The following is an 18,176-nucleotide window of genomic DNA, read 5'->3' as shown; positions in this document are numbered from 1 at the left end:
CTCCACGCTGCAGAGCCGGGCTGCAGGGGGAGGAGGGTTGGGGTGACGGCGCCAGCCGCTGGGCAGGGTTCTGTGGGATTGTGCGATCATTTCCTCATCGGATGCCAGGGTTTCCGCTCAGGCATGGAGATGGGAAGCCCAGGACCATCAGAGACGCGGCCCTTACACCAGCTCCGGCTCCAGAGGGAGTGGGAGGGAGGTCAGGCCTGCGGCTTTAAACGTTCACCCCTGAAAACAAAACACTGACAGAAACAGCTCAGAAAACTGTTCTCTAATCCCACGGCTTAGGAGCCTGTCCCGCGGGTCTCAGCTCCCCTCAGGAGCCACCCAGAGCCGTGTCCTCACGAGGCCGACTCTGACCTGCTTGCAGCACGTGATGAATAATGCCAGTGACCTTGTGGCTGAATTCCCAGGAGACCGGGACCAGAGCGTGACGTCCCCACGTCGATGGCTGCAAGGTGCCGCTCCCCCCACCCCACCCCCACTGTCCCTGGGGTCGGGCATACTCAGAATTCCAGCGCGTTCAGGCTGTGGGGAGGAAGTGTGCCACAGAACCCCGGGGCGCCCGGGGCAGCTCCCACAGCCACATCTCCCGTCTTCAGAAGGGGTGGGGTCCGCATGGACATGAAGCCCTCACACCCCTTCAGGTCAGGGATCGCTGCCCAGTGAATTTGCTGCAAACTTGGGGGGAACATCTTCCTGTTTTCAGAGCTTTCTGGGCTTTAGAATTGGGGGTAGGGGATTTCAGGCCTATACTTTAATCCTAGAAAATCGGGGAGAGGCGAACAGATGGTGGGGAGGGATGGGGGCTTTTCTCACGGCCACATTTTAAAGTAGATGTTTTACAAAATCCCAATGGGTGGAAGGTCTCGAGCCAGGCTGACGAGGAACAATTGCCCCTGACTACAGACCCGCCCCACTAAGACCCGCCCCACTACGGACCGGCTTCACTAGGGAACCCTCACTAAGACCCGCCCACTACGGATCCACCCCACTACCGACCCGCCCCACTAAGACCCGCCCACTACGGACCTACCTCACTAAGACCCGCCCCACTACAGACCCGCCCACTACAGACCCGCCCCACTAAGACCCGCCTCACTAAGACCCGCCCACTACGGACCCGCCCCACTAAGACCCGCCTCACTAAGACCCGCCCACTACAGACCCGCCCCACTAAGACCCGCCCACTACGGACCCGCCCCACTAAGACCCGCCTCACTAAGACCCGCCCACTACAGACCCGCCCCACTAAGACCCGCCTCACTAAGACCCGCCCACTACGGACCTACCTCACTAAGACCCGCCCCACTACAGACCCGCCCCACTATGGGCCCTCCTCACTGCAGACCCGTTCCCCCAAGTGGAACAGGCCGGTCCGGGCCCCACCTGAGGCTGCGAGCGCCGCGGAGATGCGGATGCTGGTCCCAGGTGCCTTGGGAGCTGGCCTGAAGTTCCACCCTGGCCCTCCCACCAGACCCCGTGTGACACAGCCTCCAGCCCTCTGTCCCCTGGTGGCCCTTCAGCTCTGGTATTGTCAGAAATCCTAACACACCTTACTTTCTTTTGTTTATTTATATTCTTTAGTTTTGTGCACACTTTGAGGAGTTGATTTAGGACAGGTTCATACTGAAAAAAACCTCAGCTGATGTTATCTGTGGGGGCTGGGGAGGGTGTCAGGGACATTTGGTGGCTGAGGAGAGCGCGTCACTGCTACTGAATAGCTCCATTTAACACCAGCCATGTCTCTGCGTCTCAGGCACTTCTGTGAAATGTTCTCAGAACCCTGTGGTGACCGCGGTACACCCAGCAGCCCGGCTAGCACCCGCCGCCCACTGGCAGGGCCCGGCCACCCCGGCTGTTGCCATTCTTTCGTAGGATTTTGTTCATTTTAATACTTGTCATTTTTCTAGAAAACATCTGTTTTTATAAAACAAACAAGGGGGAATCAAGTATTTTAACCACAAAGTATAAATACTGGCTCTAAGCGTTCATCACTTGACAAACTGAATGCTGAGGAGGCTGAAGGCGAGGAGGCTTTTGCGGATGTGGACCTTGAGCTGCGTGTTCGGTAGACGCACAGGCCTCGGGGAGACTCAAGCCAGATGCCAGCCACGGGGACCACGGCCTTGGCTCAAGAGTGGCATTTGTGGGAAAAAGGAAAATTCAAGAAAGACACCCCTCCTACTTCTCTTCCAGCAGCTCGTCTCCTTCTGGAAGGATGTGGAGAGCGTCCAGGGTAACTAAGTGCTCTGTGTCCACCAGAGTCACGTCTCCCCAGGAGGACTGGGCCGCCTACGCCAGCACCTGCTGCACCCCCATGTGGTCCGGGGAGCAGTGCCGGTCCCCGCAGGGCAGCTTCTTCATCAGCCGTCGGAGCTTGCTGGGGAAGCTCTGGTTCATGTAGCGGTAGAGAAGCGGTGTCACGAAGCTGCTGGAGAAGGCCAGGAGTTTGGAGAAATCCTTCACAAAGTGCAGTAGCCCCAGGTAGTGTGCGTCCACAGGCTTCCCTCGCGAGACGACGACCGTGTGCCCCAGCAGGATCAGATAGTGCGGCGTCCAGAGCCCAAACTGCGTGCACACGGTAGCCACCAGAAGCCTGTGTGCCGAGGGCTCCAGCCGTCCCGTGTCCCGGTCCAGGGGCGTGTCCTCCCTGCGGACGCGGGACAGTAGCACCAGCGCGTAGAGGGCGGCCAGAGCTGGCACCACGTAGCCGATGAACACCAGCGTGGCGTCGGCAGCTTCTGTGTTCTGCATCTTGGCACACTCCAGCGCGCGGGTGGACACATGGCTGCAGATGTAGAAGAGCAGCGAGGAGAAGCTGGTCAGCATCGCGCCGCCCCACACGAAGCCGCACACGTGCCGCGTGTTGTATACGCTGGCCATGTAGGTCCGCGGCAGTGCACGCTCGATGTAGTGGTCGAGGCTCAGCAGGGCAGTGGAGTACATGGCCACCAGTGAGGACACATTGAAGGGGATCTGCAGTGCCACGTGGACCTCGCCGCCCACGCTCCACAGTGCCCACCGGGAGCTCGGAGGGCCGAGCAGGTGCACAGGGGCCAGGGCGCTGAGCACCAGGCCTGCCACTGCCATGTTGACAAAGTACACGTCCGGCATGGTCATGCTGGCCTTGCTGTGTAGGTTGGCCAGCACCAGCAGGGTGTTGTAGCACAGGCCCACTGGCACGCCTACCACCAGGCCCAGCAGTGACAACAGTGACAGCCCCAGCTGCAGGTCCTGGCAGGCAGGCAGCTGCTCCACCAGCCCTGTGCCGTTGAACCAGCTGCAGCTCCACATGGCGGCCGGCGAGGCTCCGCGACCCTGCGGAAAGAAGGAACAGGTGGTCAGCTCGCGTCCCGTCCCAAAGCCCCGGCCCAGAAGTGCTGCAGGTACAGGGGTGCCTTCTCCTGGCGCAGGAATCGCTGGAGACCACACAGCGAGGCTGCCTCGGGTGCATTTCTGTGAAAGTGAAGTTGAGCATTGAAAAATGGCCACCTCGGGTCCTGACCGGGGGCTGCTGTGGCTACACTCATTTCAGCGGCTGGGGTTGGGGACCAGAGAGGGAGCCTGGTGTGCCCCACATGCTCAGAGCCCACTCTTCATGGGCTGCTGCGAGGCCTGGGGTGGTCGTCCTGAGTTGGTTGGACGGGCCCCGCGCTGTGATTCCCGAAGTTTACTAGATGTCTGTGGTGTTCAGATCCTGCCAGCGCCGGGAGGGACAGGCAATGGGGATGGTCAGCCCCGAGCCTCCCTCCCTCCCGGCAGCCCAGGACCCGGCGCCTTGGAGTCCTTGCAGAGCCTGGGCTCCAGGGAGGGAGACCTGTGGGTCGCAGCCCACAGGAGGCTCTGGGGACATGGGGACATAGCCAGTCTTGACGTCACTGAACGAGAACCTGGTGGCTGGAGCCATCCTAGAGTAAGAATTTCGCCACCCTCACCCCCCACCCCCCGCCAAAGCACAGGCATTCCTCGGGGACCTGCGGCTGTCTCGGGAAGCCTGATGTCCAGCATGTCATTTGGCCCCGGCTGACCTCCTGCTCTCGGAGTGGAGTAGAAAGCATCTCAGGCAGACGAGCAGATGGCATCGTTCCCATGCCCGGAGGCAAGAGCAGTGAGGAGGCCGGCTGCGGGAGTGGGTCCTCACCTGCCACTGGAGTCCTGCCACTGCAAGACCCACACCACACACAGGGCCACAGCAGGGCAGGAAGAGGAGGCTCGGGAGGTGGAGAGCACAGAGGAGCCAGGGCCCAGGCCCCCAGTGCCAACAGCAGCGTGCGCCCCACAGCAGGCGACACGGCCCTATGGCCAGGCATGCAGGCAGCTGGCAGATGGGCGGGTGGGTGGATGTGGGAATTCCCATCTAGAGGCTGGCGGGCAGGACGGGAGGTGTGGGTCATCGTGCAGTCCTGGTGCATGCCGCCCAGCAGCCGCAGTGAGGGTCAGGTGGTGACAGGCACACAGAGCTAGGCCGCTGCTGGGTGTGCCCAGCCACAGTGCCGCCACAGCGCCCCCAGGTGCCCAGCCACAGTGCCGCCACAGCACCCCCAGGTCCTGGGTCCAGGCTCCCTGGCCCCTGCTTCTCACGTGCTCACCTTGTCTAGCCCCTCACTAACACATCTTGACCAGCACCTCCTGGGCCAGGCAGGCAGCAATCCGGGGATTGGTAGTGGGGGATGGGCTCTGGGCTCCACTCGCCGGGCCAGCACAAGCTCCAGACAGGATGCACCTGCTCCAAGCACAGTGGCGGGGGCCAGTGAGGGGGGAGTCCGGGCCTCTGCGGGCTTCTCCCCTCCTGCTGCGCCAGGGTCCAGAGGATGGGGTTCTTCAGGATTGTGGTCCTCCACACCCCAGCTTCTGCCTGTGAGGCTGCATGGCTTTGGCTGTCACAGAGTGGCAGCCCAGTTTGGGGACGTCACCCCTCAGACTCCACTTGAGTCCCCAGGAAACACAGGCCACTGCGACTGGGCGTCAGTCAGCAGCCTGGCCTGGCCTCACGGGGCGCCCAGGGCCCCCGGATCTGTCCAGGGTCTGTGGTTAGAAGATCGGAGCGGGAGGGCTGTCTCACTGTGTGCCCTGTGTGCTGCCTCCAGTCACTGACAGGAGGGCACACCCGGCCGGCCGCCTTCACCCCACAGAGCTTGCCAAGGGCCGAGACCCTTCAGTGTGCTCTGTCTCGGCACCCCTTCATTCCCTACTTACAGATGCCCACCGGTGGCACTGTACAGAGCCCCCTGTGTCCTCTCTCCCACCTGTGCTGCACAGAGCCCCCCACGTTCCCTCTCTCACCTGCGGGCACCACAGGCTCTCACCTTTACTTTGTGGCCCGAGCCCCTTGGTGCTGTGGGCCCCGGCCACTGTCAGTGAGCAGCATGGCAGGACAGAGGTGGCCACCAGAGCTCCGGTGAGGACCTGCGCGCTGCTGCGCTTCTCTGCAAACCCGCAGGCTCTTATCAGCAGCGCGCCTGGCCTCCTGCGCGTGCGTGCGAGGGCCCCAGGATGCAAGCACTTGTTTTCCTCTGGTAAGTTCCCCGCAGGGCCTCTGCCTCCCTTGGCAGGCGCCGCCGCCCCTCCCTCCTGCTGTTTACAGCCGGGTTCCAGAAACGAGGGGCCGTGCTTGGACGGGACCGCACTGCAAACCGAGCACAGCTGGCCTCTTGTGCCACCTTTCTGATAGCCTGGCTCCTGGAGGCCGTGGTCTCTGTCCGCAGGCCCCTGTCTGCATCGCTGCGGGGCATCCCACCGAGAGCCTGGGGGCAGGTCAGGCAGACACGTGTCCAGGTCCATGCAGCCGCCCCTGGTGTTCAGTGTGCTTGAGATGTTGGTTACGAGCCCTTTTTTCCGTGAGGAAATCAACAGAAGGGTCTACTGTCGAGCGAAGGCCTGGCCGTGCTCACTCAGCCCACAGGACACAGGAGCCCTCGGAGGCACAGCGGAGGCCGAGGGCAGGCTCAGGTCAGAAGCAGAGAGGGGAGCACGTGCATCTGGTGTCTCTGGGCACAGAAGGGACATGGGCATGGCCAGAAAAAAGCTGAGCCGGCCCCTCACATGGAGCCTCCTGCGAGGACTCTCCTGCAGGTGGAACCGTGTGGGGCCAGCCTGTTGCCCGCCGCACCCCTCCTTGCAGGGAGTCAGAGAGAAGCTGCCTGGACTGCTAATGCCTGCCCTGCTGTGAGGCCAATCCAGAGGGAGGCAGCCAGCGTCTGCGGGGCTAAGAATGGCTCGATTCTTGGGAGGTGGTCACGTGGAGTGGGATCTGCTGGCATTTCCTCCCTGCGCTCACGTGCGTCCCGCTTGCCCTGTCTGAGCCGGCTCTCGAGTGCGTGCTGTCACCCCAGCCAGGACCTGGGAACGCTGGCCTCCAGGTGGGGTTCAGGTGGAAAGTTCTCCCGTGTGCATTTTTGTTTACTGGCAGCTGACAAATACTGAAGGATTTATAAACTTCCAAAGCTGCAGGTTGCTCTCTGTGCAGTTCACCAGGTATCAATGATGGGGATGGTTTCCGTTTCCAGTGAAGGTTACAAGCCGAGCCGTACCTGTTTTCCTTCACTCTCCGCCGGTTGGAAGGTGACGCACTTTGCGTGTTTGCCCCAACATTCTCCCTGGAGTCCTTTTACCAGGCATTACCTGGAGATCTTGGGAGGGAAGGCAGCTGGGGCGGGCTGCTCCATGGGCTCTGGGGGACGTTCCTAAAGCCGAGGAGCTCAGGTTCCTGCCTGTGTCAGGAGCTGGGCTGAGAGGCATGGAGGGAAGGCAGGTCAGCAGAGCGTGAGGAAACCCCCTCCTTGGCCACGCCTGGGTGGACAAGTCTCCTTGGCCCGCCTCCTCTCTGGCAGGGCTCGTGGTAGGAACAGGGTCCCTGGGAGTGCCCTCCAGGAGCTGGTTTGAGAGTCTTCTGCCTGCAGGCTGTTAGCCATGGCTCCCAGAGAAGTGAGCATGAAGTGTATGGTTGTTTTGTTTTTTTTTTTGAGATGGAGTCTCGCTCTGTTGCCCAGGCTGGAGTGCAATGGTGCGATCTCAGCTCACTGCAACCTCTGCCTCCTGGGTTCAAGTGATTCTCCTGCCTCAGCCTCCCGAATAGATGGGATTACAGGCGACTGCCACCACACCTAGCTAATTTTGTATTTTTAGAGACAAGGTTTCTCCATGTTGGCCAGGCTGCTCTCCAACTCCCGACCTCAGGTGATCCGCCCACCTCGGCCTCCCAAAGTGCTGGGATTACAGACGTGAGCCACCGTGCCCAGCGAGGTGTACATTTTGGAAGGCTGGGAGCTGCAGGGGGCGCCCGCAGAACCACAGTGTGCCAGGGCCCGGCAAGTCATGTGAGCCAGTGTTCCCACCTCTCCTGGTCACAGGAGACTCGTGACGCATGCCCGACCCTCACAGCCAGCCCAGCTCCCTGTCACTGAGCTGTTCCAGGCACATTAGCTGGGGTCCTGTCCTGCCCAAGGTTCTGGGCTCTGCTGTGGACACCCCTCCCCCGCCGTCGCCGCACCTGCGTCCGAGTGAGGGGGATGGCCCCACGTGCCTGCCTGGCCGCAGAGGGGTTCTGTGGGAGCCTGGCCTGGCCCAGGCAGGTGGAGCGTTCGACTCCTTGCCTGTCCGTGGTCTCCCGCTTGCCTCTGTGCCCAGAGACTTCCTTTTCCGGGCTGCCGGGCTGTCTGGGGAAGCTGGGCATCCTGGAACTGGAGAACAATGGCCTGGCTTCCCCCCCGCCGGGCAGGCCCACTGTGCCGTCTTTCCCATCAGCCATGCGCTCTGCTGACTTCCTTCAAGGGAAGGAGGAACGGGGAGCCAGGTGGTGGGAGACTTAGAGGCTGGGAGAGAAAGCCCAGATGAGCCTCGTCAGAAGTGGGCTCTTTTCCTACACGAAAGCCTGAGTTTGTTGCGGCGGCGATGAAAGATTCCGGAGGCTCCCTCAGAAGGCAGGAGAGACCACAGAGAAGGGCCGCCTGCCCCCCACCCCCATGCTGCAGGTCCCTCCTGGGCCAGGCTTGAGGAGCAGAGCTGGCACGTGCCCTCCAGTCACCCGTTTCGCTCTGAGCACTGCCTGCCCGGTGGCGGGGGTGATATTCAGCTTCCAGTGCCCGCCACTGCACCCTCAGCCAGTAGGGACCCTGTGGACCTCTCCTCCAGGCCAGCCCCACCCTTGCACCAAGAGACCACCAGCTTCTCCCCCAGTTCCTGGCCACCCTCCCAGGCCAGGCCGTCCCCGGCAGCTGCTCCTTCCTGGCTCCCCCACCTCTTCCGCCAGGCCCTGCTCCTCCAGCACCTCCAAAGTCACACTGCTGGTTTCACTGCCTATCTCCCACTGTTACCACCAGCATCTCCCCCCGAAACCCTCCCCCACGACTCCTCAAGACCTGCCACCCACACACAGGTCCCTCCCTAGGCCCATGTCGGTGCCAGCACAAGCAGCCCCAAGGCCCTCCCCTAGGGAGGCACTCAGGACCGGGCTTTTCTCAGGCGAGTGTCCCCAGCCAAGTTGGACGCTGCAGGTCACCTCGCCTCTCAGGAGGGCACGCCTGGATGCAGGCGCCTGCTCAGAGGCTCCTCACCCACTCAGCCTGGAGCAGCCTCAGGGTCTCTTAGGGACAATGACAGCATCTCGCGCCAGGAGGGGAGGGGCTGCAGGCAGCATCTTGGCTGGGAAGGTGGAAGGAGCTGGCCCTGCCTGGGCCTCAGCTGTCCAAGATGGCCCAGTTTCAATCGTTTTATTTTCCCTATAAGAGAATTCATTAATGACACAAATGGGTTTCATCTATTCCTCCTTCTGTTTTTATTTTTTTTGTTTGGAGCCAGGATCTCTCTCAGTCACCCAGGCTGGAGGGCAGTGGTACAGTCATAGCTAACTGCACCCTCTGCCTCCTGGGCTCAAGCGATCCTCCCATCTCAGCCTCCCAAGAAGCTGGGACTACAGGCATGTGCCACTACAGCTGGCTAATGTTTTCATTTAATGTTTTTTGAGACAGGGTCTCACTATGTTGCCCAGGCTGGTCTCAAACTCCTGGGTTCAAGTGACCCTCCTGCCTCAGTCTCCCAAAGTGCTGGGATTACAGGTGTGAGCCACTGTGCCTGACCTGTTTTTGTTTTTTAAATTACTCTCATAAAAGGGCCAGTCTTGCACCTACTGCCCGTCCTTCCCAATCCAGTGGTGGCTGACGTGCGGGAGATATCCGACCAGTCTCATTTGGATGGGGTGAGAGGTCTTTACAGCTTCAAGGCTGGGCCTGGGCCATGGGCCAGCAGTGGACAGGAGAGGAGGGCTTAGAAGGCCCAGCGGAAGCGAGAGGGTGTCAGAGCCCAGGGCTGGCCTCAGAGTGTACAGCCAGCCTGGGAGACGTGAGCAAATGTGCTCCCCACACTGTGCGAGAAACTGCCGCACCCCTTAGGAGCTCAGAACCTCAGCCTGCCTGGCTGAGGGTCTCCCAGCAGCTGCTTAAGCAGGAAGGGGGCAGAGCTGGACACCAGGTGCACCCCAGAGAGCTGAGACAGAAGTGACATTCCCACACAGGAATCCTGAGAGGACCGGGGTTGGGACACAGTGTTGATGGGAGGCTGGCACCCTGCTTTCTGGGAGCAGCAGCTTCTCTGAGTGACAGGAAGGGGCCTGGGCCTCTGCCTACATGCTGCTTGCAGGGCCTGGGAGCTGTATGAAGCCTCCGGGAAGTCCGGGTGTGCTGGTGCCCTCTGCGGCGCAGGCGTGGCCTCTGGGCCCCATAAGCAGCCATCTGCGGGGCTGCGCACTCCCACCCAGGCCTCTGCTGGCCTGTGGGGTGACCTTAGCCAATCTGCCCATCCCCCTCTCTGATGGCACGGCCGCCATCTCCAGCAGGCTAGGGTGAGGCCCAACTAAGCAAGAGGCTGGGAAGGACAGGGGTAGAGTTTCTCCGAGATCCCCTGCGCGTCAAGCCTTCTGGGTTCCTGGTCCCTGCCGAGTGCCTGTGGATGTAGCTATTTTCGGAGTGCCCCTCCCTGGGTCCTCAGCTGTGCCTCTGTGTCATCTGCTGAGTGGTGCTCACTCCTAATTCGTACTCATGAGGATAGAAGGTGGGGTCTTTTCTTCCAAGACCCTGTGCTGGGCTCCGACTGCGATTTCCTGGGGAGATGCTTCCTAGGCTGCGGCGTTCCAAGCCCGGGAAGGCTGCTGGGCCTGCCTTCCTTGCAGGCTGTCCCGTGTCTGTCCCGTGTCTGTCCGCCTGCACCAGGGTGCAGGGACGCCACTTGCAGAGCATCCGCTCAGAGCTGGGAGCCCCAGGCTCAGGACTTGGAGAAGCTGGGGCAGCTTGAGAAAGGAAAGCCAAAAAGTGTCAGACTCCCAAGCCACAGGGACCGATGGGACAGGATCCTTGATTGGCTTGGGCAGCCCGTCTGGGCAGCTGTCCCTGTTGCCTTGGAAGTCCATGGACGTGCCCACTGCAGGTGGATGGCTCCCTGCTGTGCTCTGAGCCTCAGCAAATGCCCTGGGGATCTGTTCTGTTCCTGATCTAAACCTGAGTGTGTCCAGCTCCCTGGAGAGCCCCTGACAGACCACCTGTGACTTTGGGCCACTGTGCCTGAGAAGTCACTGCACACAGGATGCACAGGCAGGCTGGGGAAGGACAGGGTGCACAGGCAGGCTGGGGAAGGACAGGCTGCCCAGCGGTGCCGGCCCCTGTGTCCCTGCACAGCCCCGAGCCTGCAGGCCTGTGCTGACAGCAGGTCTCACACTGCAGAAGACCCTGTGCTTGTGGTTCAGAGTGGGGCCCACTGGGGGGGCCCTGCCAAGGCCTAGCCCGCCAGAGAGACCTGGGAGGGCCCGTGTGTCCTGAGCTTTGGGGGCCGACAGTGTGGGGCAGCACTCCTTGTTGGGGTGGGGTGGGGTGGCTGCTGGCTGCTACCAGGCCTGGCTGGTGGGAGGCAATCAGGAGGGCCCAGGTGCACAGCTTCAGCTGTCCCTGCCCAGGGCTTCTTGCACGGGACCTTGGTGGCTTCTCTGTCATAGAACCCAGTACAGTGGTGCCCAAAATTTGACCGAAAACAGTCCTAAAACTGTTATCCTACTTTGAGAAGGCACCACTGATTCTAGCTGCTGCCTTGACCTCTGGTCTAATTCCTTCTACCTGACATGAGGGAACGTAGTCTTCGTAGTAAGCCTGCTTGTAGGAAGGCCCGTGCCCTGCTGTCTGCAGGGGCCTGGGTTAGTGGCGGGCAGCAGCAGGAGTTGACATAAAGCACTGTAAGAAATTCCCTCGCTGTCTGTCTTCCTAGGAAGGAAGTGGTTAAGGGCCTGGGCTCTGGAGCGGCAGCCAGCATGTGCACTTGCAGGCTGAGCTTTTCCAGTCCTGGCTTGCACACAGGTGCCTTTGCAGGCAGGTGACTTCCTTGCTCTGTGCCTCGGTTTCCCCAGGCTTAGTAAAAATCTTCATGAGACAGGAGGGTTAAATAAACCAACCCATGTGAAGCACAAGAGGGTGCCGGCGCTTGCTCCCTGTCACCAGCCCTGGCCTGGAATGATGACGCCTGCAGATCTTTGGCCTCCTCCCCAAATATAAAGGGCAGAGGAAGCTGTTCTGTGACCTTTTGCTCAGAATCTTTGTGAACGGACACGTGTGCAGGGGAAACGTGGAGCAGGGTGGGATGACAACAACATGGGCCCCATCACACCCCACACTGCTGGCAAACGTGGAGGAGGCAGCCCCCAGGACGCACCTGTGGGTGGTGCTTGCACGGGGAGCGCAGGGTCAGACCACGGAGGCCCAGGGAGCGTACGGTCAGACCACGGGGGCCCGGGGAGCGCACATTCAGACCGCGGGGGCCCGGGGAGCGCATGCTCAGACTGCAGAGGCTTTGCAGTTTTACGGTCTTTATGTTCTGAGTTCGGGCTTTGATACCAACACAATGAATTTCCCGATGTTTCACTAGTACTGAACTGGAGTATAAACACTTGCTTCCCTGGCCTGTATTCATTGCTTTCAAAGGAACATGGGACTGGGAAGGAGAACCTGCTCCAGGGTGGTTCTCTTTGGTTCATAACTCATGAAAATGTCTGGAGCCCATGTGCAGCTGGTGGAGACCACGGCCACAGCAGGGTGTGGACAAGGGCGACAGGACCCCATCAGGCTAGCTGTCTGGAGCATTTCAAGTGAGACGTTGGCATTTTTCTTCCTATGTCTTATTTAAAAAGAGCCCAAAGTGCCATCAAGCAGTCTGTTAATAATGAATGTCTGTGAGCAGTGAGATGAACTTGGCTGAAACCCGGGGGTAACTTTGATAGGGTTTCCCAATAGAAATGGGCTGCCCCAGGCCTGTTCAGAAGCAGCAGGCCTGGAGACAGAGGGGGACTGAGTGTGGGGATGGTGACCACCCCTCTCAACCTGAGAGGCACCTGGGTCCCTGTATGTGTGTGTGAGAGAGAGAGAGAGCATCATAGCGCCTGCACTGCACAGAGCTGGCAGAAACAGAAACCAGCAGAGGAATCCTCTGCTCCAAGGTGGCTGAATTAGTTTCACAAAAGCCATCGCATTTGATGTTGCTGTTCCTGTTAGTCGGGAAGTTCTTTCCTCTGTTGCTCAGGGCCCTGTCAGAGCTGGGGCCGGCAAGTCCCATGCCCGGTGATCCCCGCAAAGTTTCCAGGTGCTCTCTTTCACACTGTCTTTTGCAGATGTTGATCCCTTGCCTAGAACACCCTTTCTCGCTTCCCCTCGTTCTCTCAGCAAACACTGGCTCATCCTTGACACTTTATTTTGGGTATCAGTACCCTCGGGAACCCACCCCCGACCACTGTCTCCACACCCCCTCCGCCAGTCGTGCTGGGTTAAGCCTGTCCGCACATCCATCTCTTTCCCGTCTACTCGGAGCTCTTCGCAGGCAGGGGAAGCTTTTATGTGTGCTGCAGCAGCTTGGCTGACTGTCGGATGAAAACCGTGGAAGGGGATGTATTCGGTGACGTAAAAGGCTTTTCCCCAAGGTGAGTGATCCACCAAGGCGAGTGATCCAATTTCCCCACTGAGTAGAAAGGAGAGCAGGCAGGGTGGGGACTCAGCGCTTCTTATTGTCCCAGGACGGTTGTTGAAGCTTTAGAGCCTTAGATTTGAGTGGAAATAGAACTGTGAGGCCCCGGGCACTGCATCCTCAGAAGGATGGCAGGAAAGGAGTGGAAAGGCCACGGCCAGCTCCTGGCCGAACCTGCCATGCACCATGAGACGCTCAACCTTGGGTGAATATTCTAGAACAATCAAAATGCTTTCAAAGTGACTCTGGAATGTTCATTTCCTTTTGTAGTAATGAACCCAGGCTTTAGCAACAATTAACATCCAGCTCCTAGGAGCCAGACGCTTAGGAAAGGCTGCTGTTTTCACAGGGTTTCGATGTGGAGAGCTTACGCACACTGATTCCTATCTGTGCCTTCCTGGGCTGTGATAAGAAATGGTTCATTACCTAGGTGGATGGTTTTGATTTTTGTAGCCTTTTGCTTTTTACAAATCCAAACTGCAGAGTAGTGAGAGTAAATCAGGTGAGTTGGCTTAGACTATAAACAAACAGAATGCCTCTCTTTTTCCATGGATAATAGCGAGCATGTTTATGGCTCCAGGACGGGCTCTGGGGGCCTGAGACCAAGCACCTTGCTGGGCCAGTGAGCCGGCTGGGCACCTGTGCCTGCAGCTATGGGCGCCAGTTCCCTGGAGGAAGGTGGAACAGCATTCTTTTGTTTACTTGGCTTTTTGTTCCTTAACTGGGTGTGAGGCTAATTCCCTTTCCAGGTACATGAGACCAGGGAAAAACAAAAACAAACAAAAAAGACTTCCTCAGAAATTCAAAGACCTGGCCAAGAACAGAGAGTCTCTACTGCAGACTCTGGGCAGGCTTGGCACCTGCCCGGGCTCCCCAGTGGAGCCCCGGTTTACTAGGCGTGGCCTTAACCTGCAGGGAAGTGCTCTGGCCACAGATCTTATCACCACCTCGGTTCTTTCCCAGGGAGGAACCAGCAGGTTATTTCTCCTCATCACACTAGCTGTGGTAGCAACAGTGGTCTGCAAGGCTTGCTTTGGTTCCAATTAAAACGGGGAAAGTCCTTGGCCTGTGCAGGAAGGGACCTGGGTGTGGCTCTGTAGGGATGAACAGACACCTGCCCCACTCCACCCTGTCCCTCTGCTGCTCAAGGGGGTGTTTTGTTTGCACATGGAGGCTCCTGGGTAGACAGCACGCTCCTAAGAAACTGACTTCTGGTCCTGGGCAGCATCTCATTTTGGGATCTCAAATTAGAGCGAAAAGTTATTCTACTCTCCAGACTGGGTCCCCTCTCCTCTTTGCTACCTGGATGGTGTCTTGGGGTTCTGAGCCTTTGAGACCCCTGGACAGATGTGGGCTAACTGGGCAGCCTAATGCTGGCCAGTTGGGCAGGTGGGTTAGTGAAAGCCCTGGAGAGCAGAGGAGCCAGCAGGCAGGAGGGAATGACTGAGAAACACTGTTGAAAAAAAACAGCACCGTGGGATCGTCGTGTACATGACACGGTCGGCCGGGTTCTCTGGGTGATAATTTCCTCCTACAAAGGCAAGGCCTTGCTGTGGCTGGGTCATTAAAGGCCAGGTGGTGGTTATTTTTTCAGGATTCCAGATGACATCCTAGGGGCTGTGAGAGCTGCAGCTCCCTGAGGAGCCCCTTCTTCTCCCTGCCCCAGTGGGCAGCGTGTCCCTTTTCCGACTGTAAATTACACGAGCATATTTCCCCACGCAGTGATCTGTGCAGTATGCCATTTATTCATTGTATGATAGACATAATCAGCCTTTACATCCTAACCGAAGACCCACCCGAGGTGCGTGCCCTTTACCCTTCTCTCTTCATCAGCCTACTAGGGGCTCATGAGTTGCAGGGACTCCAAGTCAACTTTCACATTTACATTCTGCCCTAAATCTGCGTTCCTCTGTCCTCCATACTCGGGATATGTCCATGCTGGCTAGAGAGGCAGGATGACACATGGACACCAGCATGGATGTGTATGGCGTCGGGCAGTGAGCGGCTCTGGCTCCGACCTCTTCTCTGTGAAAAGGCACAACAGTATTCAATACATATAAACTATGTTCTTAAGTCACTTGTCTTCAGAGGCCTTCTTCATTGAGGAAGACAACAGGGGTTCTGGTTGGGGAGCCGGGCCTTACAGTAGCTCTTGAAGTGAAGGAGCTGCACAGCAGGTCATGGGTACTGTGAGCGTGCACTTCGTCTAATTATTAACAGTGCCTCCGTTCACTCTCAACGGTGCCCCAGTTAGGATGGTAGACTATCTCATCACCACTATGCGTGAGGAACCTGGGAACATGGTCAGAACCGTTTTACTCATACAAGTTTGCAGAGGCCTTTAAAGCAAGCCTCTTGCTCCTCTGTTATTGAATGCTGGCCTCTGCTAGGTGCTGCAGGTAGCAAAAGATAAAAGATGTCATGCTGTTCCATGTGGACAGGAGCTGGCTATTCAAAGTGGAATGGAGGACTCAAGTACATCTTCATGGGCAGGGAAGAGATCAAAGGCTCTGGACGATGAATACAGAATTATCCTCTGGTCCACCACGTAACATGCAGAGATAAGCCACTGTGACCAGTCACATCAAGATTTGTAGACTTATGCCTAGTTTAGAGAACTGACTTGCCAGGTTTGTAATACTAACTTAACAGTGGGTTTCCTGCTGCTGGTAGTGGTGGTTTGGCGACTGGAGAGCACTGCCTTCCAGTGAAGCTTTGAAAGAGTCGTCCCATGCCCTGCCAACTGTCCAAGACAACTGACCGCAGATCTGACACCTCCATGTAGACACAGTTCCAAAACTCACTTTAAAACACTAATCATAGAAGGGGCCGAAAGCAGTCACCATAGTGGCCCAGGAGAGCAGGATCAGTGGTGCCTTGTCGGACATGGGAGAGCCGGTGGCGGCGCTGAGCCGCCTACGCCAGCAGCAGATTCAGCTGCCATCACCAGGTTAATGACCGAAAGCCCGCCCCCGGGGCTCAGCTCGGAGCGCAGCCGGAGGACAGCGGTCCCCTCCCGGCAAGGGCATGGAGCCCCGCAGTGGGCAGCGGCCAGAGGACCCGAGTCCCAGTAAGCGCAGCGCCCGCCGTGGGAGCCGCAGCAGCTCGGGGCTGGCTCCCTCCCCAGGCAGAGACCGGGGTGTGCCCCACCGACCCGACCCAGCCTCCCGGGCCCCACTCACCGGCTTGCTGGGCGGCGGCCGGCGCAGTCGCCCCCGGGCGGGCAGCTCGGGCTGGAGGAGGCGGCGGGGCTCACGGCGCGCATGCCGCGGGGGCCCTGTGTACACACGTGACTGTCAGCCCCGCCCCCTGCCCCGGCTCCGCCCTCGGCCGCCAAGAGGCCGCGAGGCCTGGCCCCGCCCCCAGCCTTGGTCCCGCCCTGGACTCCACCCCCGGCCCCGCCCTCACGGCCAGACCGCGGGGAACCGCTCGGACCAGTGAGGTTGGGGGGCGGTGGCGGTGGAGGCGGTGCTGGTAGCGTAACCTGAGACCAGCCATTTGACGAGCTCGTGCGCCCGAGATTCCCTGTGGGAGGACACACACCCAGGGCTCTTGGAGATTTTGAGAATTCTCTTAGTGCCCAGTGCGGTTTCTTTTTACAGGCGCTGGTGCCTATTTTGCTGAGTCAGAATATACCCTAATCTGCAGGGTGCAGGCCCCACCGCCCTCCAAAGGAAATGAGTGGCTGCAAGTTAGTCCTTCCAGGTACACCTGCCCCTCTTTCTTCCCCGAAGTTTGCTTGCTGTTTCCAAAGTCACCAATTACTTCCTGGTTTTAGGAGTTTCTTTGTAAACGGAACACTAACAGGAAAGCCGTTTAAAGAAACACATGGTGTGCTGCCTGATTACTTTTGTAGCTATTGTTACAAGTTAAACATTGGAAAAGTTGAAACAAGGACATTTACTCTGCTGTAATTTTTGAGGTGAAACAGTCCCCCCTGCAGCACATTCTGGTTCAGGATCTAAGAACATTTCTGAAAATCAAAGCATGTGGGTTGCACAGTTCCGCATAGACTTGCTGTGACCTGCGGGCCGAGTGGAACACCAGCAGGAAGAATAGCAGCCACTGGCCCTCCGCTGAATGATGCTGCGGCCTACTGTGTTCAGGGATGTACCTCAGCCACCTTCCTGGACAGGACGGCTTCCTGACCGTGGGTCGGAGTGGGAGTCGGGTCAGCTTTCTATTCCAGCGGGAGGGCAGGGAGAGGCTCACCACGGCCCATACCTGCTGATGTGACACTGACTTGCTGCCCAGCCTGGCACCAGGTCCCTGGCACAGTGGATGCAGCCCGGGCCCTGTGTGCCCAGAGGTGCCGGGTACTGATCTTACTTGCCAAAGTCAGTCACAAGCAGCCAACACCGATACCTGAGGGCGTATTCTGTGTCAGGTTCTGTTCTAAGCCTCAACCATTGTTTTCAGGTTGATACGTCCGTACTTCATCAAACCTAAGACACGATTGATTAGTGCTAGCTATGCCATTAGTTTATGGATTACTAAAAAGAAGGCCATCTGCCCATTAAATTCCGACATACTGCTGATTTGAAGGCGCAGCCTCACATTAGAGATGATAAAGTGAGAGAGTACGCCTTAGCATCAATAAGATAGGTCACCATGTGCATTTTATTTATTTATTTTTTAAGACAGAGTTTCTCACGTTGCCCAGGCTGGAGTGCAATGACATGATCTTGGCTTACTGCAGTCCCAGCCTCCTGAGTAGCTGGGATTACAGGTGCGTGCCACCATGCCCAGCTAATTCTTTTTTTTTTTTTTCTTTTTTTTTTTTGTAGTAGAGATGGGGTTTCACCATGTTGGTCCGGCCGGTCTCGAACTCCTGACCTCAAGTGGTCCGCCTGCCTGGGCTTCCCAAAGTGCTGGGATTACAGGTGTGAGCCACTGTGCCCGGCCATGCATTTTAAATTTAATTGTGAAAACTTAAGCAACTTATTCCAGGTCACACTGCAGGCTGTGGAGCCAGGATTTGAACCCAGGGGTATTCTGGCTTTTTAGATCGGGGTTTGGGACTTTGGGCCCTCCTAGCAGCCCGACTAAGAGTAAGCTTCGTTATCTCCATGGTATAAATGGCCCAAGACCTCAGAATCCCTGGTCAGAGTATGCACAGTGCTGTCTGGTCCCTGTAATGCCAGGCTCTGTGGGTCCTACCCACAGGGGTGCTCTGTGGCTGGGGA

General features: G+C 58.3%; 2 protein-coding genes across 9 annotated transcripts in view; one reads left to right on the top strand and one right to left on the bottom strand.

Annotated features, from left to right (window-relative positions):
- C6H7orf50 (chromosome 6 C7orf50 homolog) overlaps positions 1-18,176 on the top strand; it is a 137,120-nt gene that overhangs the window by 79,538 nt on the left and 39,406 nt on the right. The gene's annotated exons all lie outside the window — the stretch shown is intronic.
- Positions 1,557-16,284, bottom strand: GPR146 (G protein-coupled receptor 146). Of its 4 annotated transcripts, XM_054494349.2 has the most exons (3): positions 5,310-5,487; positions 4,593-4,726; positions 1,557-3,321 (listed from the first exon to the last, which is right to left on the bottom strand). In XM_054494349.2, the coding sequence occupies exon 3, from the start codon at positions 3,295-3,297 to the stop codon at positions 2,296-2,298; it is 1,002 nt and encodes a 333-aa protein (XP_054350324.1). In that variant the 5' UTR covers positions 3,298-3,321; positions 4,593-4,726; positions 5,310-5,487; the 3' UTR covers positions 1,557-2,295. The 4 variants fall into 4 exon arrangements, with proteins under 4 accessions (XP_054350324.1, XP_054350326.1, XP_054350325.1 ...); XM_054494351.2 differs by lacking the exons at positions 4,593-4,726; positions 5,310-5,487 and adding an exon at positions 16,173-16,284; XM_054494350.2 differs by lacking the exon at positions 4,593-4,726.

This window comes from Pongo pygmaeus, chromosome 6 (assembly GCF_028885625.2).
Source record: "Pongo pygmaeus isolate AG05252 chromosome 6, NHGRI_mPonPyg2-v2.0_pri, whole genome shotgun sequence".
NCBI lineage: Eukaryota > Metazoa > Chordata > Mammalia > Primates > Hominidae > Pongo > Pongo pygmaeus.
The sequence above is the reverse complement of the archived record's forward strand: the minus strand, read 5'-3'. Positions and strand labels throughout refer to the sequence as shown.

Excerpts from the sequence above, each read along its gene's own strand:
- GPR146 (XM_054494348.2), bottom strand. The coding sequence starts at position 4,415 with ATGCACCAGGACTGCACGATGACCCACACCTCCCGTCCTGCCCGCCAG. Across the intron at positions 3,322-4,031 it reads CTCCACTCCGAGAGCAGGAG|GGTCGCGGAGCCTCGCCGGC; the intron begins GTCAGCCGGGGC and ends TTCTTTCCGCAG.